General features: G+C 41.7%; 1 protein-coding gene across 2 annotated transcripts in view; it reads right to left on the bottom strand.

The window, feature by feature from the left end:
• Nucleotides 1–25,452, bottom strand: part of EDIL3 (EGF like repeats and discoidin domains 3) — a 255,683-nt gene extending 230,231 nt beyond the window's left edge. For both annotated transcript variants that reach the window (XM_074855638.1, XM_074855639.1), the window contains exon 1: nt 25,197–25,452. In XM_074855638.1, the coding sequence (XP_074711739.1) occupies nt 25,197–25,266 (70 nt within the window). In that variant the 5' untranslated portion in view covers nt 25,267–25,452. The remainder of the gene's footprint in view (nt 1–25,196) is intronic.
• Between the last annotated feature and the right edge of the window lie 2,385 nt (nt 25,453–27,837).

Raw genomic sequence — 27,837 nt, 5'->3', positions numbered from 1 at the left:
TAAATTATTCATATATAAAGTCTGAAAATTTGAAAATATGTCTGCATATTACTTCAATGATGACTTACAAACTGCTGGATTACCAGTCAGTACACATTTTAAACAAATCAACACATTTTAAACAAATCAAGTGAGGGCAGGACTGTATTTCTTTTATGTCAGATAGAGCAAATGATACATAATTTATGTCAAACACACACCAACAAAAGGAGCAGGTCTATATTAGGGCATCATTTTGCTTCAGAGCTGGGAAGCTCTGATCTGGAACCAAAAACCTTAAACTTGTATTCACTGTGCATTCAAAAGTATGGTCCAGTGTTTTAGATAACACAGCCTCACACTTGGAGTTACATTCAGCCTTCAAAACCTCTACTCCTAAGCAGTTTTATTGATGCTGATATTACAAAGAAATTACTTAATCAGGCAACTGGTAGCCATGTAATGAGAAAAATATCCAATGCAGGTACTACAGTCCCCATTTTACAACATGGAGAACACGGAGCTACTCAAGGAATCTACAACTCTAAGTCATATTCAGTCTGCACCTTCAATGAACAGCTCAATGAAATACATATACCTTTTTTACCTTCCCAATCTTCTCTAAGGCAGTTGATTTTGATCAAGGGCACACATGCACATTTTTTGGCACATAAACAATTAGTCTTGGTGCGGACAGCAGACCTAATCATTAGCTTTCCAGCTGCACCGGAGGGGAGATGTAGGCATATATGCTACTTAAACTTCACAAGGAAGACTTACATAAATCGTTCAATTTAAGGATTGATGACAAAGCAACTCAAATCAAAGCATTCTGCACTCTTCCTAAAATTCTAGCTCCCAGAATAATTTCAGTCTTTTCAAACAAAATGACAGAATGCCCTCAGCACAGAAAGGACTTTTAAAAGACCTTCTCCAAAGCTTCACATAAGGTTGTCATTGAATGCAGTGGTCAAAATACACACTCATTTCCATAACCTCCCTCCATACGCATATCAAAACTCCTAAAGTAGATACAACTACCCTACCAAATCAATTATTATTAATTGGACTACTATACATAACTTACATAATAATACTTAAGAGGTTTACACTTCAGAAAATGATATCTTTAACTTACACATTGGCTACTTAGCATTTCAACTTCAGACATGACTAACAGGAATAACTAAAATTCACTTAGTGATTTCCATCATAAAAAAAAAAAAAAAAAAAAAAACAAAAAACAGAAATCCCACATGTTTAAAAATGAAAAATTTTACTGAGTATTTACTTTATTCACTTCACGTACTCCCATATGTGACTAGAGAATTGTGTGAGAAGCACACTCAGACTATTAAACTCTTCTCATTTTTTGACATCTCAACCCTCAGGTGACCAAGATTATCAGTTGACTGAAAGGGCAAGAATAAGACAATGAGTCTTACATATTCACAAAGACACAAATCATTGCTCCACTATGAAGAACTAAATAATTCAAAAATGCATTTATCAGATTAAGTAATTTTTCCTAAATGAAAAAAAAAATCTGCAGTAACAATTAAGATTAATTTTTTCACAACTATAAATGTGGCTGTAAACTTGAAAAAATGACTAGTTACTAATTGGACAATTCAAACAAACAAGAAAAAGTTAATTCCACACAGAAATCAATGGTGTCATTTAGATACTTTATATTCTGATAAGGTTTCCAAGTACAGAATACCTAGCAAAACACTATAGGAATTAACAAAAGACACTTGGCTGTTCAGTAACATGACAAGCATCTCTGATTTTACACAGATGAAACAGCCTGGTGATCTTTTTATGACAGTCCCTCTCTCTCCTGCTGATTCACGGCTTATAAGTACTTGGCAAAGGGCAGCTTTCAAATTTCCTCCCAGGATGCCATTCCAGCTCCTTCTGTCCCAGTAAACACCCTTTGCATTTCATTACTAAACCAAGGATGTGTGTGTTTATGTGATAAAAAAGGAAAGGAAAAGGAACCAGGGAAAAAGGAAGAAAAGGGACAAGAAAGCAGAAAGTACAGAACACAAAATCCTGGCACTGGTCTGTGCCTTCTGGCACAGCCCTGAGCTAAGAGTAACACTGGGATGCTTTCTGCAGATAACACAACCCTGCATAAGACTGCTTCCTCTGCATCGCCCCATTGCTCCAGGGACCTGCAATGTGCCTTTGGCACAAGCAGTGCTGAGCACCACCACCCATGGCTCCAGCAGCGAGCTGAGTTTTCCTACTCTACTGTATGTGTAATGCATAGTCTTACCCACTCCAGTGGGCATATGTGTGCATGCACACCCTGACTTTAAAGAAAACAAAAAGAAACCTGACTGCCTCTAAAACTTCCCTGTGTGTGCCATGACACTTCTGCTCTCTTTTTTAAGTAACGACCTGCTCCACACAGACTATCTGCAGGTGTGACAGATCCTAGAGCAGTGCTGCAATCTTCCAGACCATTGGCTAATTAGCAGGCAAGCTACACATAACTCAAAGAGCATGCTAAATAAAGTCAAATATTTGTCCAGGTGTTATTAGATAATGTTAGGAGTTATGTGCAGCTAAGAGACAATAAATGCTAATTATACGTTCCAGATTATTTTCATGTTTTCATTGGGCAATTTTTTTAAAGCACATTAAAAAACCCATGTGTGCAACAGGCATGAAAATCTATTTTGAGCAGGTCTGTGCTGCCCAGGTAGATCTGAAGGCAACAGAATCCACACCAGTGCTGAAAGTAAGGACACAATAGTGCACATTGTGTTGGTATGGTGCTGCTTTTTGACTGCAGGTGTACCACTACATAGCATCATGCTACACCATGTATGTGCACATGCCAGCTTGGACTGGGGCAGCCAGCACTAACCAGCTGGGACTGAAAATTCCTGTCATATGTAGGTTAATCTCTTCTGTGTAGACTTTTGACAAAGTTTCAAGAAAAGGGTTCTGACTTCAGTTTATTGCCCTGGCAATTCCACATGCCTACACTGGTAGCTTGAGTCAATCCAATTCAAAGCCACCTAATTCTTCTCCTCTGACTGCACAAGAAGCTGGGCACTGCACGAGGCAACAGACTTACTAGGAGCAAGGGCTGCAATATGTATAAGGAGATCCAAGAGTTTATATTCTTGAAAGTTAGACCCCAAGTAACCAGTATGCAACAAAGACCTGCGAAGTACATGCACCTGTAGTCCCCTAAGCAGACCATGGGAAGCCACATGATGTTTTCTACACATCTATCGCTCTGGGTAATGAACTGTCTAAACAGTTTACTAGTCATGAGGTAGGTCTTCATCATGCCAAATGCTTTACGAACACAAAACAAAAAGTATTCCCAGATGCAAATATTTAGAGTCCCAGGATATAATTTTCATGCAGTGAAAGGACACTTTCATCAATTACCCTGTTTTGAATACTTCAATTTAGATGTGGAATGTCCCAAAAATGTAACCAGTATTTCATTAGAGTTGACTTTTACTCAGGAAAGACTCCATTTTTATAAACAGTCACAATGGACAACAGAAATGTCCTCAGTCTTCATAAAAATCTATAAAAACTGTGTAACCTTGAGCCCCATCTGCTGGTACCTGATCTATTAACAAACACATAGACGATATCCTTTGTGTTACAGGGGAGTACTACAGAAGGTCTTATGTACAAACCTACCAAATTTGTTTATAGACTCATTTGGTAGGTTTTTTCTTAACAGATATAATTTCATTCTCAAACATGTTCGTATGACAGAGTTTCTGGATAAAGCCAAAAAAGCCCAGTACACATATTTTAAGGACCGCATTTGCTAATAAAGCATTTGACTTACTCTTTAAATGCCTAAGATGATATTATTATTGCCTATACCATTAAGTTCTCTTTTCCCTTTGACTTCTCTATCCTAGTCTATCATTATGATGATTCTGCTGTCCTTAGGCTTTTCTGCTGGAATAGTCCCCGACTGAAATTGTGCCAGATGATTTAAATCCTCTTGTGGCAACACTAGTGAAAGAAAATACATCATTCCCATTTCAGATAGCCACATCACTGCTAAACACAGAAGGCTGTCAGTTAAATAAGCCGCTGCTGAAGTGCAGCCAAAAATCCAGCTTCCATCTACAAAACAGCAAAGGGAATACTGAAATGACTGGGTGTTTGTTCACAAATGTGAGAAGGAATGTATGCATTTACTTTTAGGATTAAATATACTCAGATTTTAGCAATTTTCCTTAGGTTTTTATTTCTCTGAAATACCTTGATAATCATGAAGAGCTTAGTGAGAGACGATAACATTTCTGATATTAGCCACCGTATTCAGGAAACAGCCAATTCTTACGGCACAAGTAATACAAGTTCTCATCTTTTCTTTGCTCTCTGCCTTGTATGAAGAGCACAGTTCCATCTTTTTCTAAGAAAATACATACTATATGTATTCATTTTCTTCTGAAGATAGTTATGAAAGTCTGGAAACTCATTTGCCTCAAGAATTTCTTCTATTATATTACTCAGTGGTTTTAATTGCAAATTTTAAGCTGACTCACTATATACATCTAATTATTTTAAAACGAAAAATGCATGCAATTCTAGCGCTGAAAATTACTATTTCTGTTTAATGGAAGCCTGTAATCAGCATGATTTACTTTCTTACTCCTAAAAACTTCAGCAGCTATGAAGTTAATGAAGGAAATGGGAAATGGCTTAAAAATAACTGTAACATAGCTGAAATCAGTGGAGTATATTTAAAACCTCTTATTTTGAAGGACAAAAATTTGAAACCTGTTGGTGATCAAGAAACAATCCCTTCAGGTACTAATCTTGAAACTATCCTATGTGACTAGCAATTTGATGGTTTTACTTGGATCTACTAACTTTGGTGACTGTGGGAAGGGGGGTGGGAAGGGAACACCACCAGAAACTCCAAAAGAAACCAGAGAAAGTTCCTTCTTTTGGATTCATCAAAGGTTACACTTCTCTCTTTTTCACTGAGATACATGGTTTCAGTAATTTTAGTGGAATTCTTATGAACATAATCCTAATTCTTCTCCAACCAAATCCACCAGAACACAGCACCATTACCAAAGGTGGGGGAACAAACCAACAAAAATAAAACCCAGCCATAACAAAACTAAAGTCTTACAGAGGAGAAGTGGAGAGAGACTTTCAGCTTGGCTTAAGAGGGATCCTGCTCCTACATACATTCTCACAATCTCCATAGATGCCTCCTCCATGGCACTAATTCTTTCAACTGTTTCATCTCAAAGGTCGCTCCAGTGACCACAGCACAAGCATCACCAGTAAAACTGGAGTGGTCCTGGCTGTACACCATCATCACGTAGTCTGTACCCTGATAGCATTAATGAACTCAAAAATACAGATGACCTTAAAGAGAGGTTGCTCCATCTTGCTCCATGAGAACAAAAAGTGGCCACATAATTCACCTGAAATATGATTAAAAAGTAAGACTTTTTTAAAACCAGAGCATATTTATTATTAAAATAAGAGGAGTTTTTATAAATAAAAATACAGGAATTTTATGACAAGACACAGCTCTGGTCATATCTATTGCTAAATCACAATTCATCTTTGCTAATTTCTGAGAATGACACAGATAAATGTGTCCTGGCTCTTGAGTTACGAGCTCAGTTGCAACATTATTAGAAGAGGGAGAAGCAAGCACACAGAGAGTCAATTAAAAAAAAAACAGGGAATGTAGCCCAAGCAGGAACTCCCCAGGCAAGCTCATACTAATAAATACCGTATCTAGATGCTTGAAAAATTACTCAAAGAGTAAGATTTCCTAGTATCATCATACTCACATGCATCTTGGCTTTATGATACTATTGCTTGATGTTTTACAGCTATTCACTCTATTTCCAGTCTCTTCTCTTAAGGCTACGTGGGATTATTTCAAAACATTATTTGTTTATATTTTTTTGTTATCCATGAGCTAGACAGACGCTCAGGAACAGAAGCATATAAATGGCAATGGGAAGCAAACATTAGCAAAACATTACCTCCTGCAAGTACTAGTCATTACTCATGCAGCAACCAAAACTTTGTGCAATTCATGACCATAAAAGAAAACAGAGGAAAGGAACAGCAGATGCTCTAAGGTGCTGTTCTCTCTCAAAAGCCTGGGGCCAAACTCTCAGCTGGTGGAAGACAGAGCTGCTCCAAAACTGCCCAAGAACCAGGCTTTGGCTTTCAACCAGAAGCAAGCACGGCTCCTTCTGAAAACAGCAACTGCTGGCAGAAAGATATGGAGACAAAGCATAAATAACCTTGTTACTTTTACATCTGTACCTCATTTCCTCTGAGACTGTTATCACTATTTCTACAAAGATGTTCTGCCATTTTTTTTCAGTAGGACTGAACAAAAATGTAACCTATGCAAGATCTGTCTTACATTCAATTTATGTAAATAATGTTCACCTAAAATCTTATTACAATCTGAGACTTCAAAAAGCTAGGGGACAAAAAGACTTCTATGTTTCAGTCAGGTCTCAGGTCTCCTCATCTTTCCCCAGGTAGAAAATTACAAATATTTTAATCTGGTTTATTTTTAGCTATAGCTTAAGACCAGTCATTTTTACCTTTAAGAGGAAATATAAATTAATTTCAACTGTTTCAAGAACTGAGCAAATTAATGTACAGTTCTCTGAGCATGCTATCCCCTCCTCAGTTTGTGCAGACAGGGGACACAATGTAAGAAGATTCTCTTTCTTGATGTTCTGTTATTTTTAAGTGTTAATACATGCTGCTTTGTTAATACCGTTTAACCATAAGACACCTAAAACATTTTGAAAGTGGGAGCTAGAGAAAAAAGGAAAGCTCTTCCTCTTCCTTTGGTAGCACACAGATTCTGCAAATAGAACATGAATGGAAGTCACAGTCCCATATCAAATTAACTCACAAGTCTGGATTCCCACTTGACAATTCTGACTCTTCACTTACAAAATTGATAGAGATCTATTTTCACAAAAATGATCCTGTATGGTCTCAACAAACGTAAGTACTTTGCTTCTTTCATGCTTAAAAGAGCCGCACAGCTTTTTTTTCCTAAGGATAGAGAAAGAAGTTTTGCAAGTGTAATAGTTAAAAACAAAGAAACAAACAAGTTTTACTGATGGGGACCAATGACCTCCATTTGGCCTATGTTAGCAGACCAGTGCCTCAAACTACCAAGATTTCCTGCTCATCACAACTGACTCCAGAGATGTTCTGTTTCACCTGCAGGATAAATTGGAGCTGACTAATGTTGCCTAACGTAAAATCACATTCCTTTCTCTCTTTCTCTCACAAAACATGCTCTAGTACCCAGTGAGTTCATTGAATCATTACACATGGTCATCTAAAACATTCGTGGATATTGCCTAAGGTAAATACTTTTCTAAGTCAGTTCAATTAAATCATCCACCAGACTGCTTTTTGAAGGCTGATGATACTGGTGTGATCTGCATGCAGTAATTATCCAGCCTTTCTATTCTGCATATTATTTGCACTGATAGTGTTAAAAAATACTTCTTTCTTTCATTGCTTTTTTTCCAAATGACTTACACTTTGACCTTCATGAACTAAATCTGAAATGATCTCTCAGTTGACTACATGATTTGTCCCAAGACTACAGTCCCCTAATTATCCACATTAGGTTGGAGTAATTACGGAGCACACCAGATCAAGGCAGCTGGATTTCCTGTCCTTGGAAACCTGTACAAAGAAAGAGGCTGGTAGCATGGAGGGTAAAGGGGTTTCAGACCTCAGCCCAGCATAGCATAATGCTTGTACATGCACGTGGGTCTGGGAGTGTGGAAGTTCCCCATGTCTCTCATTTTAGAGACTCTCCTGCATACCCTTTTCTTTTGAAGGAAAACATGCACTAGATCTTAAGACTGGAATGAATTTCGTTTCTTCTCAAAGATCTTTATAACAGATTGTTCAAACTTCCATTTCACTCTTTGTCAGCTCAAGCACTGTGGCTATGACACATATTTTTCTTCCAAACACTGCCAACTAGATTCAACCACTTGGTTTCGAAACTTTGTTACGGAAAGGTTTTCCCTTCTGACCACTTACTTCCTGCATTTGCACCCCACGGGCAGACAGAAGAGCTCTTCCTGATGAATGCCTGAATTTCTGGACAGAAAGAAGAGATGTGAATAAAGGAGAAGAAAGATTTGAGCCTTAATCTTCAGCTTCTCCGAGAAGCACACTAACAGATAAACTACTCCCTCTGAGTCTTCAGAGACCTTGATTTCCTGTCATTATATGAAGGATCCTGAATTACAATAGCTTATACGGAACAAAAATAATATTCCAATACTGACCACTATTACTTTGCTTGCCGCTTGATTCTAAAAGGGGTGGGAGTGAGGAGCTATGCTGGCTGACATTCTGCCAATTTTTTCCTTAATTATACCCCTAAGACACAGCCTTTCCTATCCATTGGCACAGCTAATCATCCCAGGTTCTCATCTGCTTGAGTTTGTATTAATTTGTCATCTTTCACTCACGCTTTCAGAAATGGAACAGTGACTTTCCAAATGCTATTGCAGAGCATTACACAAGCCTTTTGCTTTAACTAGATCATTACCGTCCTTTCATAGCTCCATTTTCTCACCCTTTCCTATCACATCCAACATATGTCACTGCTCTGTGTTTTCAAAGCTCTTTGAAAGGATGTCTCTTACCATATCATCTCTTACTCAGTAACAAGAAGTCCAGCTGAACCTTCCATGTATTTGAAAATTAGTCAGCAAAGCACCCTGTGTTTTATTCTCTCCCACATCGCCCTTTAGCTTTGGAAAGATATTTTGAGAAGTTCAACAAAGCTGCCTTTCATCTTCTCTAAACCCATCCTTAAAACTCCCCTTGTCACACCACACAGCTGACCTTTAGTTACACCAGGGGATCACAAGCACTACCGCCACTTTGACCATCATAGTCTCATAATTCATTAGTCTCCATCTGTGTTCAAGCAGCATTTTCTCTTATCCTGAGGCTGCAAGATTTGGGTATTTTTTTTTCTTTTGTGCGGTTGGCTACATACAATGCTGTGGTGCCAGACAGCATGTCCCTAGACACTGTGAGAACAGAATTAGACAGCCTTACTTAACCATGGTGTTCAAAGACTTGCCATGCAAACTTTTGCCATGCCACTGCTTCTGATGCAATTTCTTTCATTTCTGATGCAATTTCTTTCTTACAAAAAGAGAGGGATGTACTACTTACCCCAACTATCACTCTTAATATTTGCAAAGGAGTTTCATGCTCTAGATCAGAAATTACAGAGGCAGCAATAGGACACTTGCACAACTGGACATCAAGCTCAAAAACAAAACAGTCACCTGATTCTTGCAGCCAGGTTACTAAGTAGGAGTAACTGAAATCAGCAACTGTCCTGCTTCATCTATGCATCCTGCACATGTTATGCCACCCGTGCTGTATCAGCAGCACTGTTACTATTTCAGGATCCTAGTGAAAAAGTTAAACTAGAAAGCATGCCTTTAACTTGGGGCTCTCGCACTGCGGTACATTTGGCTGGGAAAGAACACTTGTGTAGGCACTACAGGAAAATACAGGCATCTGAACATTAACCCTGAACATGGTTGATGACTTTTGTGATAAAGAGTGAAATGTTTACATCTCAGAATACATTTTCCAGAATCGATAGATTGCAAGATTGCGCCTTTTTTATTCCAAATTCTGTTGAGCACTCTCAATTTGTAATGAAGGCAATCAAAGGCGATGAAATCTGCCCAGCTTATTCGACCAACATGTCTTCATTTTTCAAGTAAAAGAAACATTTCATACTGAACTAAGAGAAACATGGCTCATGATTAATGGTCAGTAGTCAAGACCATTTAATTTATGCATATTTTTATTTCTCTTCTTATGCAGATTGCCATATACTGATCAGCTATGTTTACACACCGCTTTTATTAATAAACTAGTGCAGGGTACATTCATTTTACTGGCTAATTTGCTTGAAACTAATTTCTTGAGGCAGAGCCCAATGAACTAAAGCGACTACAGTTTTTGTGAAAAATATAACAGCACTTCCCATTAGTTTTAAAGATCAGCTGTTTTATTATACAAAATATCTAATTTCTTACCTCAGCCAAGAAACAGGGAGGTTTTAAATTAGATAATTAATTATTAGAAAATGTCTGTTCTTCCCCCAGAGTGTAACCAAAATGAATCACCAATTCAGTTCATTTTAATTTCTTCCCTTAACACTCATATCAGCAGAGTTGTTAAACTCTTTGCATGATCACTGAATCTTAAATCTATAAATCTCATCATCTCAGCAGGACATTTTCATCTGAGATCTCTTGTGCCAAATCCAGATTGCATTTTAAAATGCAGACTCATAACTTCATTCCAATATGCTTGGAAGCCATGGTTTTCTATCACAATCTGGAAATTAGACATTTCTATTATTACCATCTCAAGCAGGAAAATGTTCAAGAAGAATCACTACACATTGCTACCCATTTTTTCCATTTGTATTTCATAAACAAACATAAAAGGAAGTTAATAATGGAAGTAAATCTTTGGGTTTGGGTTCTTACTGCCAGCCCACACAACTGCAAGTCTATAAAGTGAAAACTGCAAAGCAAAACAAAAAAACTTAACATTGAAAATTGCAGCTTGTTTAATGTTGCTTAGTCTACTTTATTAATGATAAGCAACAATTACAAAGTAAATGAGCAAACAAACCCAAAAAACACCAGATGTACCCTGTAGATCTTGGATTTTATTTTCACTAGCATCTAAATAAAATATAATCCCATTCTTTACACTGAAATGCAAAAAAAAAGTAATCATTATTCTGTGGAATGCTAGTTGAAGACTCTTAAACTCACACAGCTATTCAAAACGGGGCTTACAAGGGGCACAAGTCTTCATGCTCACCCCCCAGTAAGGGTCACACTTAGATGACTCTCTTTCTCCTGCCATGCACTGCTGTGAGGGGTCTGCCCTCATCTCCTTGACTCCCCCTTCCTGGAGGTAGCGGGGGCCGCTCTTCTGCCCTTGAAGCTGCCCCTTTGCCTGCTGACACAGCCCTAGTCCCTCTATTTATTTGCAGGGCAGGGGCTCCAGTCCCCACCAATGTGGCAGTCTCCCTGACCTCACCCCCATTTATCCAGGTCTTTCTTGAATTCGGGGTCCAAAAACCAAACACCCATGCCCTCACAGGGGCTTTCCCTGCGCAGGGCAAGACTTTGCATTTGTCCTTTTTACAGCTCCTGTTGGCTCGTGGCCCAGCATGGCCTCCCCCAGTGGCAGCCCTGCCCTTGAGGTCACTGGTCACCCTCGTTTGGTGTAACTTGCACATTTGATGGACGAGCACTCTTTGTCACCTCCTCCAGGCCACTGATAAAGATGCTAAACAGGTGAGGTCCCAGACAGAACCCAGCGATGCCCCACTTGTTACCAAGATCCACGCTGATGTTACTGATCAACTACTACCCTCTTGAGTCCCATCATCCATCCAGTTTTTTATCTGACCCACTGTCCATCAATCCAGACCATCACGGCCCAACTTGGATGTGAGAACAGCGACAGTGTCAAGAACCTTGCTCTAGCCCAGGTACATGACACCCATCGCTCTCCCCCCATCCACACACCAGTCACTTCTTCCCAGAAGGCCATCAGGTGGATGAGGTGTGATTTATCCCCAGTAAACCCACGCTGACAGCTCCCCATCACCTCCTCCTTCACGTGCCCAGAAACACGCTCCATGATTTTCCCAGGGACCAAGCAAGGCTGACCAGCCTGGAGTTTTCCCTTCAGTCACCCTTTTTGTCTTTTTGGAAGATGGATGCAACATTTGCCTTTCTTCAGTCACTGAGGACCTCCCCAGATCTCAATGACTTCACAGAGGTTATAGATGTCTCACCCTGCAAGGACACTGGCCAGCTCTCAGCACCCTCAGGTGGAGTTCATCTTGTCCCATTGGCCCATGGGTGAGATTGTGTCCAGTCACCCAAGCCTGATGCTCACCAGTGCTGGTTATTCCTCTCCTTGACCTGTCTCTCCAAGTGCAGTCTGGCAGGACTGGTTGGGCAGGACTGCTGCAATGTCAGTGTTCAGCGCCTCTGCCTTCTGTGCCCACTGACACACCAAATGACCCACCCCACTCAACAATGACCCTACATTTTCTCTGCCAGGCCTGCCCAGCAGTATCACTGGTCACAGTCTTTCTGCATCATCCCAAACCTAAGCCAACCCAAGACAAGATGTCAGGTGAGCAGACAGGTGCCTCTGTTCCCTGCAGGGGAGTCTCCATTAGCTATCACCCTCCTTTATTTCTTCTTTGTTCAGTCACTTGGCCGACACCTGTAACTGCAAAACTAGAGGTGGAGAAGGGGGCTGAGATGTGATGTCAGAAGTGATAAGTTTCCAGCTTCCCCCATCATGGAAGTTTCTATCCACAGCTTGTTTGGAGGTGGTCCTCTAGATTTCCCTCTTCCCTTGCAATGCAGGACTTGAGCTGTTGGCTTGGTGGGGACTTTGCAAGACCCTGTCAATCTCCAGTTTGTCCTCCCTGGTGGCAGGCAGCACACCCTGACAGGCAAGGCCATCACCGTCACCACTCGGAGCATCTTGGCAGCCTGAGGCTGGGGCAGTTGCATCAATTGTCTCTGATGTATGTTGGTCCAGCCCATACCAGAGGCAGTCTAATTTGGCACATAAACATAAATGAACCATGCTCTCCCACGAGTAAGTGGCCATCTACAACACCTACATTTGAAAGACAATGGTGTTCATTTCAGGTACACATAGTGTTACTCAACTGGCTTATTGCAAAAGGATGATTTCACCATTTAGTATTAAAAAGAGTTGATAGGTGTTTTATATAATTTCTGGCAAGCAACCCATATTAAGGGCCCCAAATCAGCACATAAAAAGACCTGCAGTGATGAAGGCACCAACACACCTAATGCAGTGCTGGCAGTTTTTCTCTCTGTTTTTGCCTGAGAGACAGGAATCCAAATCTGAAAATGTAATATAACAAACCAAAATTTCAGAGATTTACTCTAATGAGATGTAATACAGCTTTTTCCTGAAGGTTCTCTGAAACCATAAAATCCTAAACTATGTTTATAATAACAAAAAACCTGCACATCTGATTTGAAGATTTAATTACTCAGTTTGGACATGAAGTGACAGCTGGCAACATAGATAATAGTTTTGGCAAAGCTGCAGACATTAATCTAAGTAAGCTTTGGTGCAAAGTTATTCTGTTATATTCCCAAGAGGTGTCTTTGTGTTATTAAAAAAATCAAGAAAAGCCACAAAAATCTATATTCCTGAAAGAGTTAAATCTGAAGAACAACCTACTTTCAATATCAAACTTGCATTATCATCTGCCAAGGCCCATGGTCTCTGAAGCATCAACTGAAAAATCAAAAATCCAGAAGTTCAAGTCAGTTCAACATTACAAATGGAAAAAAGAAAATAAAAAGGGATAAAATAATAGTCCTGAGAAAAGAAGCAATAGGTTAAGGTACAATACAAATCATAAACCTGAAAAACACTTTCAATTAACATTGTGTTTGACACAGCGAACCCTTTTTGTCTGTGTTTCCTGCCCTGAGTGTACTGTGGTTGCAGCTGACTCCAGTTCTTGGCCATTACAACTTGTAACACTGCTAATTTTTGGAACTATTAGAAAGCTTTGAATTACCAGAAGAGTTCCAGGAAAAGAGAAGAACTTAACGTAAAACATTTGTGCAAAGGAAAGTAGGACATCATAAAAACCTCAGGCTTGAAGAGGCAAAAAATCCAGCCAAACAGAAGTGCACCTCTTCCAACAAAAATATATAAATAAATAATTTTTTAAAAAATCTCGTCTTTACTCTTCCAGACAACAGTACTTGTAGTCTAAAAATTCAAGGTAGTTAGTGATAAACAATCTGGGTCACTACATAGACACCAAGGATAAATATAGTCATTTCTAATGCAGGGAAACACTCCCAGAAAATTTTTGGAAAGCCTGAGATAGCTGTACTGAACGCAAAAGCCTGTCTTGTCTACAAACATCACACCATTCACTTTTTGGTGAATATTGCAGAACATAAATACCAGATAAAGATCTGTCCTGTGTAAGTACTTATAGATACATTAGAAAAAGCCAAAAGCCACCAAAAAAATGGCATGGTAGTACAGAAATGACCCATCCTCCCCAGCCAGCACATCCCTCTTACAATTCATGCCACTGTCATTTATAACCAGCCTACCCATGAGCTCTGACAGGACCATGTGGTGACATCTATGCTGCTCCAAGAACAACACTGCCAACCTACCACAAACTCCATACAGATAGAATTTTTTCCAGGTCCTCATTTCCACCAGGAAAATGTGTCTGCTATGTCTTAAAGAGGGTCAAGACTAAATACTCTCCCCTTCCACACACACAGCAACAGGAAGTACATGGCATAGGACTGGCCCTACTTCTTCATCAGTCATGGTGGAGTGATGTCCATCTGTGGCCTTCAGGCAGCTCCCCAAAGCCCAAACTCTGAGCAGAGCCTATGTGGCTGAAAAGCAGAGGCGATAGAGAGTTATTCCACTGCTCAGGGAGAGTATGATCCAAAAGAAGTTAGTATTTTGTTTTTAAACTACATCAGCTTAGAAGCAGCACCTTCCATAAAGCCGATTTCAGCAGATACACACTACGGCTTGTAATCTACTAGAACAGTAATTTTATGTCTTTACGCTGTTCTCTTTCAAAGAACAGATGTAATATGTCTAAAATCTTCAGTAATTTTATTGCTGTGTCTTAACAGGAAAATGGGGCAGAACAAAACAATACTCTTTCTGAAGCTGCTTTTTCTACAGAAAATCTGTTCTGAGATCCTATATTAAAGGCTTTTAAAAATTATTCCAACTGTTACAAAATTCATATACCATGCTGTAAACAGACTGGGCATTTGCAATTTGAATTTTAAAAGCTTCTAACACCTCATTTTGAAAATGAAAAAGGAATGAGAATCTCTTGCATATACAGTAATAAAGTGAGAACACTGAATAACATTAACTGAGAGTTCTCCTGAAACAGCAATTCCAGATGATTACCTGTTTGTGAGATCCCTGCAACTCTTTGGGTAAATATTACCAGTATACTAACACTTCTCACACACAATGAAATGTATATGCAAGCAGCTGCAATGCTTGCAATGTGGGAGCTTGCACTACAGGAGACCTAACATCACGGCTTTTAGCAGACATAACTCATCAAATCTCATTATTTCTCTTAAAGGTAGATGCCTTTCTATGTGATGTATTGACCTTTGTTTTCAGACTTCAGGGATGCTCTTTGTATCATCCGGAAGGTACACACACTTCAAGAAGAAAGCGGGGGGAGAGGGAAACAACAAAAATGCTTGATGTGACACAAGAGACAAAAGATTGCTATGAAAGATGCTAGCACAAGACTTTATGATTATCTGCCAGACTAGTACATTTATAGGGTGAAAGAGTAGCTTCCTGAATCTCCAAAAACATAAAAGAAGAAAACTTCTTATGTTTCTTGCTACAATTCTTCAGCTCTGAAAATGATGTTGCTCTAGAAGAAAAGCCTAGTTCAGAAAACTGTTTATTAAATCAATGTTATTAAATAAATGTTAATTAAATCAGAGTGATCTTTATTCCAGTGAAGTTGGGGTATAGTTTTGGGATATTCCTCCTGCCCTCCTCTGCCTTAAAAGGAAATTTTAAGTCGGGATTTAAAATTCTGTTCAGATTTTTCTACAAGTATAATGCCATAACCACAACTCATTACTGGAAAAGAAATCAATGTACCTATTTTTAATTATTTATTGCTTTCTACAGGAAATTAAAAACAAAAAGAAAACTTGTCTATCAAAAAAAAAAACAATCAAGCAGCAGACTACTTGGTCAAAATTAGTCAATCACTGGTCTCAGACCCTAGGAAGAGGCACAACTCCCATAGGGCAGGGACACTGCCACTTGGGAAGGTCACAACATTCTTGATCAGGTTGTTTACTTGCTGAAAGATGCATCTTTGTCTAAGTGAGTCCAGCGGCCAGATTCAGCACACACACATACACATGTGAAACAAATAACCGAAAAATTCTGTATTAACATTTTGAAGTTTTCTCCTTTTCCTCCTGACGTAACAGTTTTATGCATTCATTTTGGCTTCCTCCTTCCTGCTCAGTCTTCAGTTGGTCTGAGTGGCGGATCCAGAACCTCATCTACTTACCAGTAGTTTTAAAGCAGTTTACTTGCTTGGAAGTAAGTCAGGGCAGTATTTCTAAGGCAGGCAGCTCCTCCTGCTCTACTGAGAGCACACAGGGAGCTCCTGAGCCTCACCTGCTTTGCATGGCCAAGAAGCAATCCTTATCCATAAGATAAACATTGGGCATAAAATAATTAGGGAAGAAAAACACTGTAATCTGTACTCATCAAAATAACCTACCAGGACAGTTTAGTTAATCAACACTTGATTAGCCCCAGGATGGTGACGCAGCATTCAGACACTCAGGACTGGGAGATGGCAGGAGAAATGCAGAATCTGCTCCTCTGCCTGCAGCCATGCCAAGGCAACGTGGACAAGAATGCAATAGATACTCAGGGGTCTGTTTTCTGTAGCTGGTTTCCACAGTGGGTGATAGACAAAGGAGGGAGAAATGTGGCATTCTGTGCCTTAGGGTAGAGTGGGATAGCTTGCCTCCCTGCTCAAAATGGTTTTGGACGTTCACACATTGACAGCGAGCAAGCACCTGGAGGGGTAGGTTCAGAAACATATTTCTTGGCAAAAAATGCTTAAGTTGTCACCAAGAAAACTATCTGTAACTTCCTCCTGAAAGAACGAGCTGAGGACACATCCTCCCCTGGAGGAGCCCTGTGCCACTCGCTCCTCCCTCCCTCTTCCCATCACCCTTCTTGCACCAGCACTGGGGCTTGCCTGGTCCTGCCCTAAGTCATCCCAACAAGCTAAACTACCAGCAAATTAGCATGGCATAGAAGTGAATTTTTCTGTTGCTCTGCATGACCATTACCAGTGCTGAAATGAGGGAAAAGTCAGTGGCAAGGAGCAATTAGATGGGCTTGGCCGTACTGTCAAATCTCACACGGCAGAGTTGCTCATCTCAGCTGATGTTCAGCTGTACCAAACTACTGAGACTTAGGAAGTTTCCTACAGACTAGACCCCAGTTTCACCCCTCCAGTGGCCAAAAGGCTCTGCTGCACAGGTCAGAGCTGCACCTTTTACTACCCTACTTCTACTCACACTCAGCATTTTAAATGCATATTATCACATAATTATTCAACTATAGTGAAAGATACTGAGGCATACTAGAGTAATAACTGCTCTTGCTGTGTGAAGCAATATAGATGTAGTCTTAATATTAAGCCAGTATATATAGTTAACCACTCTTTACTCCAGCTGATTTCAGGGTTCTTACTCCGAATGTTGCTTTGATTTTTTCCCCCCAATCGATTTCATGAAAGAAGAGATACGCCTCTGAGACTACATTCCTAAGTATGTCTGACATTGCTTCAATTACCTGTTTTTGTTGATCTCTGGTTGTCCACTGTGACTTTAGAAATGGGCTGAACCACAAGACTCAGATTTGGAGAAGAGTTTGAGGTTAAAAAAAACTGCCATAGGAAGGAACCAGAGTGTAAATGTACATTTAGTGTGCAACAGTACAAAACACAGCATTTCTTAGAGAACTTTCTAAAGGAAAACATGCACCTAAACGAGGACACCAGGTTAATGAGAAGCCTAGTGAAGAAAGTCAAAAGGTTACAATAGGATGGGCTTGATCACACCCAGGAAAATGAAAGCCATTATTAAAGGGGTTGATCTTTATCCTGAAGGACTACCTATAAATGATGCATCATTTTGTATGAGGTCAGAAGGTAAGCCATAAAAAAAAGACATCAAAGAAATCGGACAAAAGCACCATTAAAGAAATATATAGGATGTACCATGGAAGAGAGCTACTAGGTCATTTTAGCTACTTCCCATGACAACAGAACATAATTTCCCCATCCACACTGTACACTATTCACAGTATTAATCTAATCTTCCCTTCAAATTGTTCAAATAAATGGACATTCCGTGGTTTTAAAATAGTTCTGAAATAGTATCTGAAAGCAATCAGCTACTAGGTCTGCATTTTTAACCTAGAAAAGCCCTTGTAAGGCAATCCTGTGCAATTCCTCACACAAGTAAGGAATCTTGACAAGGTACATAGCAAATAATATTTTCTCCATCTCTATTTCAAAAGCCCAAGCTGCAAAGGGTGTGAGTGAGGGAAAAAAAAATAAATCAGTCTCAGAGCCCACGCCACTGTCTCCAAACATAATACTTAACTAGAAAAACAAAAAACTGGCAAACAGACTAAAGCAATATGGTCTATGGGACTGTAATAGAGAATAATCAGAGAGGAAGCCTGGATTAAAGGGGCTGGTTGTCTGCAATGATATCCAGCAGTGATAGAGGCTGTCGTACATGAGGGACAGACGGACTGAAAGATGTAAATGTTAAAAATAAAATAAATCAAACGTCTTTTATTTTCTGTTTTTCACACTCGCACATGGCGTATATGTCTTATCCAAAAGTATTTCCTATATTGTCTGTTGTAGCTTCACTGTTGTAGAAACCTAAGACATGAGTAATCAGATGGCAGAAATTACTGTTATTTACGCACTGCTGTCACTGTTCTCCATAATTATACAGGTTGACACAGCATCTTGACAATGATAGGGAAAAAGCAGTTTTTGTAGAAATTTTGTCAGCCTCCCTACGTAGAAGCATGGCAAATAAAATTACTGCAGCTAAAAATTGGCAAAGCAATCATCTCTTTCAGGGCTTTTTTTTTTCCTCTGTCAAAAAGTTACTATTGTGAGAATACTCAAAGACACACAAGAAAAAGCTTATGTCTAAACTGTAGCTTTACCCTACAGCAGGGTCACAATCTGGCTATGCATAAATGCCTTGTGTTGTTTAAAACCAAAAATAATTAAGGAGAAAATCAGTTGCAAGGGGAGTGGGCCAGGAAGGAAAGGTTATTTGCAAAACACTGAAAAAGGCCTGCTCTGTATTAAAATAAAAAAATTTGAAACTCTCAAATCCATAGTCTGAACCAGTTAATAGTCACCTTGAACCTATGCTGTCCGTGTCCCCGGTGGGCAAGCTAAACACGGAGGTAGAACAGGGAAGACTGACTACTGGTTGAACTCTTCTATGTACAGAATTGCAATGTTCTGATAAAGTATTTTTAGTTGGCAAATTTCTCAATAATCAGGAGTAGCCACTTGATGCAGACACTGCATGGTGTCACCTCCAGATCTGCCTTTGCTCTCCCACACACCACCCGTGGTGAGAGGCCACAGGGAGCACCCACATCAAACCTCTCCACCTCCTCCCATGGAGGCCCCAACTCCCCCCCACCCTCTTCCCTGTGGCCTCCAAGGTCACATATGACCGGTGAAACTGGAGCAGTCGCACCTCTTTCCCTCACACCTTTGGATTCCTGCTGGGATGCGCAAAGCTCCTGCCCGGGCTCTGCGCAAGGAGAGCAGATCTTCTTGCGCCTGCTTATCCATCTGCTGCTCCTCCCTGATGTCATCTGCATGCTTGAGTTTACTGCTTTAAATATGGTTAAAATCCTAACTCCTAAAATTGAAAACCTGACATTCTGCTGGCATGAGTGGTATAACTAAGATACTCCAGGATCCTCCATCTGAATGGCATAACTGAATGAGTACTTTCTTCTCTATTTTCAAACAACTTCAACAAACTTTTATAGTCATAAAAACCTTTGCTTATAAATGGCCCCTTATTAAAAAGTGGGGGGGGGGGGGGGGGGGGGGGGGGAAGTGAGGAATACTGTTGTTAATCTCAAAAAAGTCTTAGGTGTTCATTGGTTTTGTTGAATATAACAAATTTTGACTTGAAATATGGAGCTCTGCATCCTGAGTTCACAGGACGATGAAGTCTTATCTAACATTATCCAAACTTTTAAGAAGTGTCAGACTAGACGTGTGGATGTAATTCTTCTGTACACTGAAGCGTGGATATACCCACAATATAGTATGTATGTATATAGTATGTAAATTTGTTTTCATGTGTGTTTCATATAATGCATTCACTCACATGCCACATACTGTAATTATTAGCTAGATTAGTTAGAGACTTTATTAGATAATCATGGGCTGTTTCATTTTTCAGCTTTTAAAACTTAAAATAGAAAAAACACCCCCACTGTGATGAAAGGTAGGACAGCTTGCCGATTAAAGAGAAAAAAAACCCACACAAAGAAACGAACAGAAAAACCCCACAAGTATATTCCCACAACATCAAGATTTGTTAAAATCCCAAATCATGAAAACACATGCATAAATTCTGTGCCTCCAAATCTGAGACACCAGCTGCTAGCTCAGCCCCTGCTTTCAGTAATATCCAGCATCCAGCTCTGCAGTTGCAGTTACTGTTTTCGAACAGGTCCATACTCTGGTCCTGCAATAGGAATGGCACAAAAACTGCTTTACCCCCTCCACACCATATCATTAGAAAATTAGCCATACGCTACTGTCACTACACACAGTGAGTAGCTCTCCCTCTAATGTAAGACCTAAGTTTCCTATAAAGAAGGAAACCTAGACCCATTATCACTTATTCCTTGGGCTGATGTAACACACTGAATTCAGGCTGATGTTGGCTTTCCCTCTATGTTTTCCCTTCGCCCCCTTTAAATGAAAAATATGTGTCGATCGTCCAATATAAGACAGTATTTTCCAGATGTTTTAAGTTTGCAAATGTTAAGGTTCTTACAACCCTTATTTGGGTTTGAATCTTTTAACTCATCTTTTATCTTCTAATATATCATCTGAACCAAGAAAAATTAAACTCATATTTTCACTGTGAACTGGTTTGGAAAGTTGAAATAAATTAATAGTGTTTTGATGTTCAACCCATGTTCTTTCAAACTCACGTATGGGTTTCAAGTATGCTACAAAGAAGCCAAATATCACTGGTAATACAATGCTGACCATCCTTTAAGATCTCAGAAATACTCCTGGATCTGTGGCTTACATAAGTTTGAAACGTGTGAAAAATAGAAAACAGTAACATTCTAACTCCTATGTGACTCACAATAAATTTGAGAATAACATAGATTTATTTCTGACTCTTGCAGTTTCTTAACCGTCGCTTCTCCGGATAGCTTTACTTACACTGAAGGGATAGCAGGCTGTGAGCTTGTCACTGCTGCTGTATGGACACGTGCTGTATAAACAGCTAATTCAAGGCATAAAAATCAACGTCTCAATAAAAAGTGGCTGTCTTTTGAAATAACTTCCAAAGCAGACCATTTCCTTGTTTTTCAACTGGATGGTAATTGGAAAAATGCGGAGGAGGGAAGATAAAACAGTGCCCCTTTTCGCTATGCTACCATTGATACACAACCTTGTATGAAGTATATCCTTTGAAAAAAAAAGACATAAAGGATAAAGACATAAAGGGCAGAGAAAGAGGAAGCTGGACACTTAAATCCAACTAATACCACCAGGTCTGTTAATTCCAGTTACAATAAGGCATAGCGTGACATCAAATTCTGTCCTAGGCTGACCAGACACGTACAGGAGGCAATAGTATATCTGCTATATGCTTTCTGGAGGCTATATGAGCAGTCATGGAAAATCAATTTGAATACAAATGTAATTTGTTAAAAGAACAGTGAAAATCATTATGCAGGGTCACACTGTCAGCAGTTTGTACAGAAGCAGATGCTGTCCAAAGACGTAAAGGCATTCGGTAAAACAGAAGAATCTTGGTCTTTCAAAGTCTCTGTGATCTTTTCAGTCCTTTGGTATAGTTACAAGAGAACAAAGCTACAGTTTACCTCTCTCGTTTCTCAGCACTTTCACTCCTTGCAGCTCATTCCAGCTGCAGAATGAGGCTTTATAGAAACTTCTAAGCCTCAGAGAGAGTGAAGGTTCCCACTGTAATGGAGAAAAAGCAACAGCTTTGAAACAGTTCTTTGAAAGTTCCAAAATATTTATCTCAGGCTGACAGGACACAGTCATAAAATAAATAACTACATTTGCCTGGGTTTGGCAATGTCAATATCATTTTTAGACAAACCATACATAAAAATTCAGCAACAAGCCAAGTGAAAAAGCGTGATACAATTTAAGGATCACTCCACAATAAAGACAACTCAAATGGTGAATATTCAGAAGATCCTGTTGCAAAGACATTTAACACATAGATGCGGAATATACCAAATTACTGTGCACTTACAGTACCATTACCATAGATGACCAGCTTACTCCATGCCATGAGGTAAACCTGGGGACTAAAACAGCCATGACTTTTAAATTATGTTTCCCTTTCATTTGATCCCAATCTTCACCGACTGTTGTGAAAGGTATTGGCCTATTTGTTCCTAAAAAATGACACAGTGGTACTTAGGAACCTGCATTACTATAGATGAGATGCACTCTATTTCTTCCATCTGAAATAACCTCTTGTAGTCTCTGCAGTCACTCTTGTACTTACTGCCTGTCCAGTACACGGTAGAGTATCAGATTGGCTCGCGTTCAAATTTGACCAAGGAACAGCAACAACAGTGTATGTAAAACCTTACAGCTGTTTAGAAATATGTATAAAAGGACATTCCTTATTAAAAATGCACTTGCATCTTTCTTGCAAACTAAGGGGTAGAAGTCACTGCACCCTTGAAGCCTACTGTCATCATATACATGTATATAAACACATCCCTGAAGATCGGACTCCTGTTACAGTGCATGAGATTGCAAATTTATCAGACTGGACACCAAGATGAAAATTCTAGTCTTCCACTGGGATGACTTTCTCATCATCACCACTATCTCTCTCTCTCTCTCCCTGTCTTCCCACTCCCCTGTCTCTCTTCTTTCAAAAAAATAAAAGAAAAAAAAAAAACCTTGCTGATACTATGTATGTGTTCCAAATGCAAAAAGGAAAAGAGGTTTTTAAGATATGATGAATAATCAGGATTTAGACCCCCCTCATTACTTTTCAGAGCTCCAATAAAAAAGCAGTTGGCATTTTTCTTTAACAGTAGACTTGAAACACAGGTCAGTAATGAACTATAGGACTTAACTTTGATCTGCAGTTGGAATTTACCCCAGAAGAAGACAGGGAATAACTGGCCACTGCATAGATGACACTACCATAGGTTTTCATTATACACCATTATACAAAGGGACTCATCAGCAAGTAATGTTCAAACAATGCACAAAAAGTTTTGTACTGTTTAAAACCTGCTCTCTGTAGAGTTTCAGTTACTCACAGTGCTTACAGTCATCATAACTTTGAGAGGATCTATTAAAAGTAAACGTTAGGACAGCAAGCAAAATTAACCCAGTACATCAGACCTGTCAAGCAGGGTTTTACTCTGCTTCAGCATTAAAAAAAGACTCTGTATTCTTCTGCTTCATTTTGAAAGTCAAGGACAAGCCTTTAACTCAACAATTACAGCTTAAGCAATCACAGAGCAAATGGATTTTCTTCCTTCCTATTTCACTTCTACTGGAAAATCTGTGAAGTTCTCCGTCTTCTGAAGTTACCTTAAAAACATGGCAAGACTGCAGACTTAAATGAAAAAATGCCTCAGGTGCGAACTATGAGAAGTCCTACACAAGCCCAATGCAAAAGTATTTATGACAAGTCCAGACTCTGTGGCAGATACAGTATCTTTTGCTTAAAAGACTTTGGGCATAAACTGCAGGTACAAGGACATATTGCATAAGCTATCACATGCTCGCTGCAACTGTGTGAATGTTATTGGATTTTGAGAAGCCACCGTGCTGAATAATTTAAGATCTAATAAAATATTCAATTTTACTGATACATTGGTTTCATTTTAAAATAAAAAATGTGAATAATGACGGGAACGGGTCTAAAAGTCAATGGAAACATTCCGTTACTCATTAGGATAACAGTTGTTCTACTAAGCTTCGGGAAGATACAACTAGGACGATAAAAAGGTCTCCAAGCCCGGGAGATTCCCCCCACCCCGAGTAGCCCACGCGGGGACAGAACCAGCCTCCTCCTCCCCAAACACACCCCCCGGGGCGCGTCTGGAGCTGGCAGAGGGCGAAAAGGCTCTGCGGGGGGCACCGGGCAGCCCCCACGGGGGACGAGGGCCACCCACTGAAGATTTCGTGCTGTGGGGCGAGGGAGTGGCGGCGGTGGGGAGGGGACCCACAGCGGCCCCTCTGCTCAGGTCTGAGCTCCTTCCCCGACGGCGCAGGGGCGGCAGCGCCCGGGACCGGGACCGGGCGGGACAGGCGGCAGGTGAAGTCCCGCCGCTCCCGGCGCCTTCCCCCCAGTCAGCCCGGACACCCCCGGCCCCCCTTCGCCTTCCCAAGAGCCGCTGCTGTGCCGCCGGTCCTCCCCCAGCACCGCCTCACGATGTTCGGCTCGCTGCAAGAGGAAGCTCCGACAACTTTTTTAATGCGCGGAGGGAAAACCCATCCAACCCGCAGCAAATAATTATTCTAAATAATAATAAAGAGAACTCCAAGAGCTCTGAAGTTATTTTCCCGGAGTAGGGTTGGGGTTTGTTGGTTTTCTTTTTTTTTTTTTTTTTTTTTTTGCGGGAGGGGAGGCATGAGACGCAGAGAAGGCGCCGTTGGTGTTTTAGATGGAGATGCCCTAGTTAGAGGGAGGCTGGAAGAGGGTCGCCTGACAAGAGCTGTTCGCTGCCGCCGAGATGCCAAAGCCCCCGAACGTGTTTGCAAACTGTTCCGCGGTTTGCTGGATCTGCGGCTCGCAGCCTACAGCCTTCAAATTAAAATGAAGAGCGGTGACTGGGGAGGGGTGGGGGAGGAAGGGAAAAGAGATGTGGACAGCTCTGCGGATATTATTAAATCTTCCCAGCCGCTCATCTGGATCACATTTACGCTCTCACGGCATTTCTTTCCTCCTAATTGAGCGCAGTTTCCAAACGTAACATGCCCGAGGACGGATCTTTCGCCGCCCTCTCCTTAAAAGGTAGAGATAAGTATTTTTTCTTTTTCAAACAGAAGAAAGGCAAAGCCCAGACGGAGGCACCCGGCTGAGAGCCGCCCGCCGGTCGCGCCTCCCCGCTCCCCCGCGCACTTCGGCTCCGACTTTGCCAGAGCTCCGGCGCGGCCCCGACCCCCGCGTCCCCCCCACCGCACCCCGTCCCCTCACCTCGGGCGAGGCGCGGCGCCGCCAGGCTCCCGCAGAGCACCAGCCACGCCAGCACCGGGCGGCTCATCATGGTCCTCTCTCTCCTCCCGCGGCCGCGCCGCCTCTGCCGGAGGAAGGAAGGAGGACGGCGGCGGCGATGGTGCCTCCGCCCGGCGAGGCGAGGCGAGGCGAGTCCGGTCCCTCCCGCCGCCGCCCCCGCCCTACCCGCGCCGCGGAGGCTGCCCCGCCGCCCGCCGGCTCCGCGCGCCCGCCAGGTGCCGCCGCGCCTCCAGCATGGCCCGCCCGCCGCGTCCCGCGGGCCTCCCCCTCCTCCTCCTCCTCCTCCTCTTCCTCCGCCTCCTCCTCCTCCTGCGCGCCCCGACTGGCTCCTTAGAAAGGGGGGGAGAGGCGTCGGCGGCGGGTGGTGCCGCTCGACACACCCTGGCACCTGCTCCGCCCCCCCTCACACACACACACCCCCCCCGCTCCGCTGCGGCGGGAGATGCGTATGGGGCGAAGCGCAGCGCTTCTCCCCGAGCGCCATCCCCGTAGCCCCGCGTCCCCCTGCCCCCCCCCCCCCCACCCCTGGTGCCGCCGGCTCGGTCAGGGGCGCAGGGCTGCGCCCCCGTGGCGTGGTTTAGTCGTGGTTCCGTCGCTGGGCCTGTGGGTGGCCGCCCCCTTCTCTCAGGGAAGGGGCGCGGCCCGTTCCCAGGTACCCTCCACAAACTTTCCTCTTGTAGGTACCGTCTAAGCCCTGCGCTTTGCTGCGCGCGGCTTCAGCTGCCGCCTTCAAACCCTTTCTCAACACCCACGTTGGGAACTTACACGAAAAGTCAGTGTCCGCTCTCCCACCTCCCTCCCCAGGTAGGATGTCATCCTGCCCGGTGCGGAATCAAAGCAAGAAGGCAAGACGTGGTGAAATTTCAGTAGTCCGAGGTGGAGGACAAGAAGGTCCCGTATCAGACCACTGCTCACAGGTTTGGTGTTACTCTTTTCCTTACCTGTGTATACACAGCTACAAGAGTGAAGCAAGTACTGATTGCCCAGTGCGAGTCAAAAGGCTCTTCGGATATTTTATATCTGTAATTTGCATCCCCTCTACATGCCCTCATAGTAAAAGAGCCCAGATTACTATTATATTAAAAGTTAATGCAGTTGCTGAGTAAAGAGAATGCACTTAACAGCATTAGGCTATTGAGAAGCATTTCTATAGATACAACCTGAATGTCCGGGCTGGTCGCATGTCAACAAGGAGAGACATCATGAAATTAAAGAGTGGAAACGACCCGTTAAATCGTATAATCTGTTGGCTACTTTGGCTAGCATCTCACAATAGTTTCCAGCATTTCATTTTACAAGCCCTTTGTCTAGCATTAAATGCCTGTAAGTGGAGGGGTGACAGCCCTTCCCTAAAGCTCTAGTTTAACATCCGAGCTTGCAATTAATCGCATTTTTTCTCTGACATTGAAAGTATTTCAGTTTCAATACACTGCATTGTCAGGAAAGAATTTAAAGGCTCAGGCTTTTTGCATTGGTTAAGCTATGAAATTACCAGAAATAACACACTTTGATAAAGAGCATTTTACACCCAGAATCCCAGAGCATTTTATGTTTGAGTGCAGAGCGCAGGTGCACACACCAAGCATGCACTTCACCATCAGGGAGGTGCGAGCCTCTCTGGCGGCACTCAGCCAGCAGTAGTGGGGCACTGCAAAATTATCCAGCAGGTTAGGACAGATAAAGAAAAAAATCCCCTACACTAATGACATCCACGGTAGTGGAGAAGATATGTTGGCACAGGCTTTAGTCCAGCATCTCTCTCTGGACATGCAGTAGCTGGTAGCATTCACCAAAACTTTCACTGCCTTCACTATTATGTGTGCTAGCGTAATTCACCTGGCAGCACCTGCATGGGCTACAGTCATGCCTTCGTTTTGCTGCACAGGCATACTCTGCGATTGCCTCACTAACTTCTACAGCAACTTGGATTTTACACATCAGTCCCCATGCCAGAGATCTCCCTGAAGAACTACTGCCTGGAAAGAAAATACTCCTGTTTCTCCTCAAGGGTTGCTTTACTATCAATACAGAGATAGTGGAAATTTAGGAAGCCTTAACAAAGCTTCTGATATTAATGCATCGTTTTTCCACAACGGTGCTAATTTCACTGCTTATCTCTGTTTTACAACCAAGAATCCAGCCGTCATAATTACAAGGCAAACTGCACTTTAGCTGCTGTGGCAGCCCAGCATGCCTGCACCCCCAAGTGGCAGGCTTGCCTTTTTTTTTTATTTTTCTTGAGGGAATAATCCCATAATGTAGCCCCTTTATTTCCCCAATTAAGATAAATCCAAAGGGCCTAACTACATTTGGTACTGGGAAGCCTTTTTCCACTGAGAGCCTGTGACTAGCAGCTGATTAAAATGACACAGAAATAGCTTCTTCAAAGCCAGGCATTGTTTATTCAGCCGAACGGGATGAAACAACAAAAAGCTTTTATGTTTGGTTCTTACCTAAAGTGCAATGCCTTTTTGTTTTCAGATTATGAATAAGTTTATTCAACAAAATCTATCTCCCCACCTCAAAGTAGTCAGACTGTTACAGCAGCTTTCTTCCTGTTCCTCTCTGCCGGACTCCACTTCACGGGCTGCTTCTCCCCGGC

Source organism: Strix uralensis, chromosome Z (assembly GCF_047716275.1).
Source record: "Strix uralensis isolate ZFMK-TIS-50842 chromosome Z, bStrUra1, whole genome shotgun sequence".
Lineage (NCBI taxonomy): Eukaryota > Metazoa > Chordata > Aves > Strigiformes > Strigidae > Strix > Strix uralensis.
Note: the sequence above shows the minus strand (reverse complement) of the source record. Positions and strands in the feature narration are given on the sequence as shown.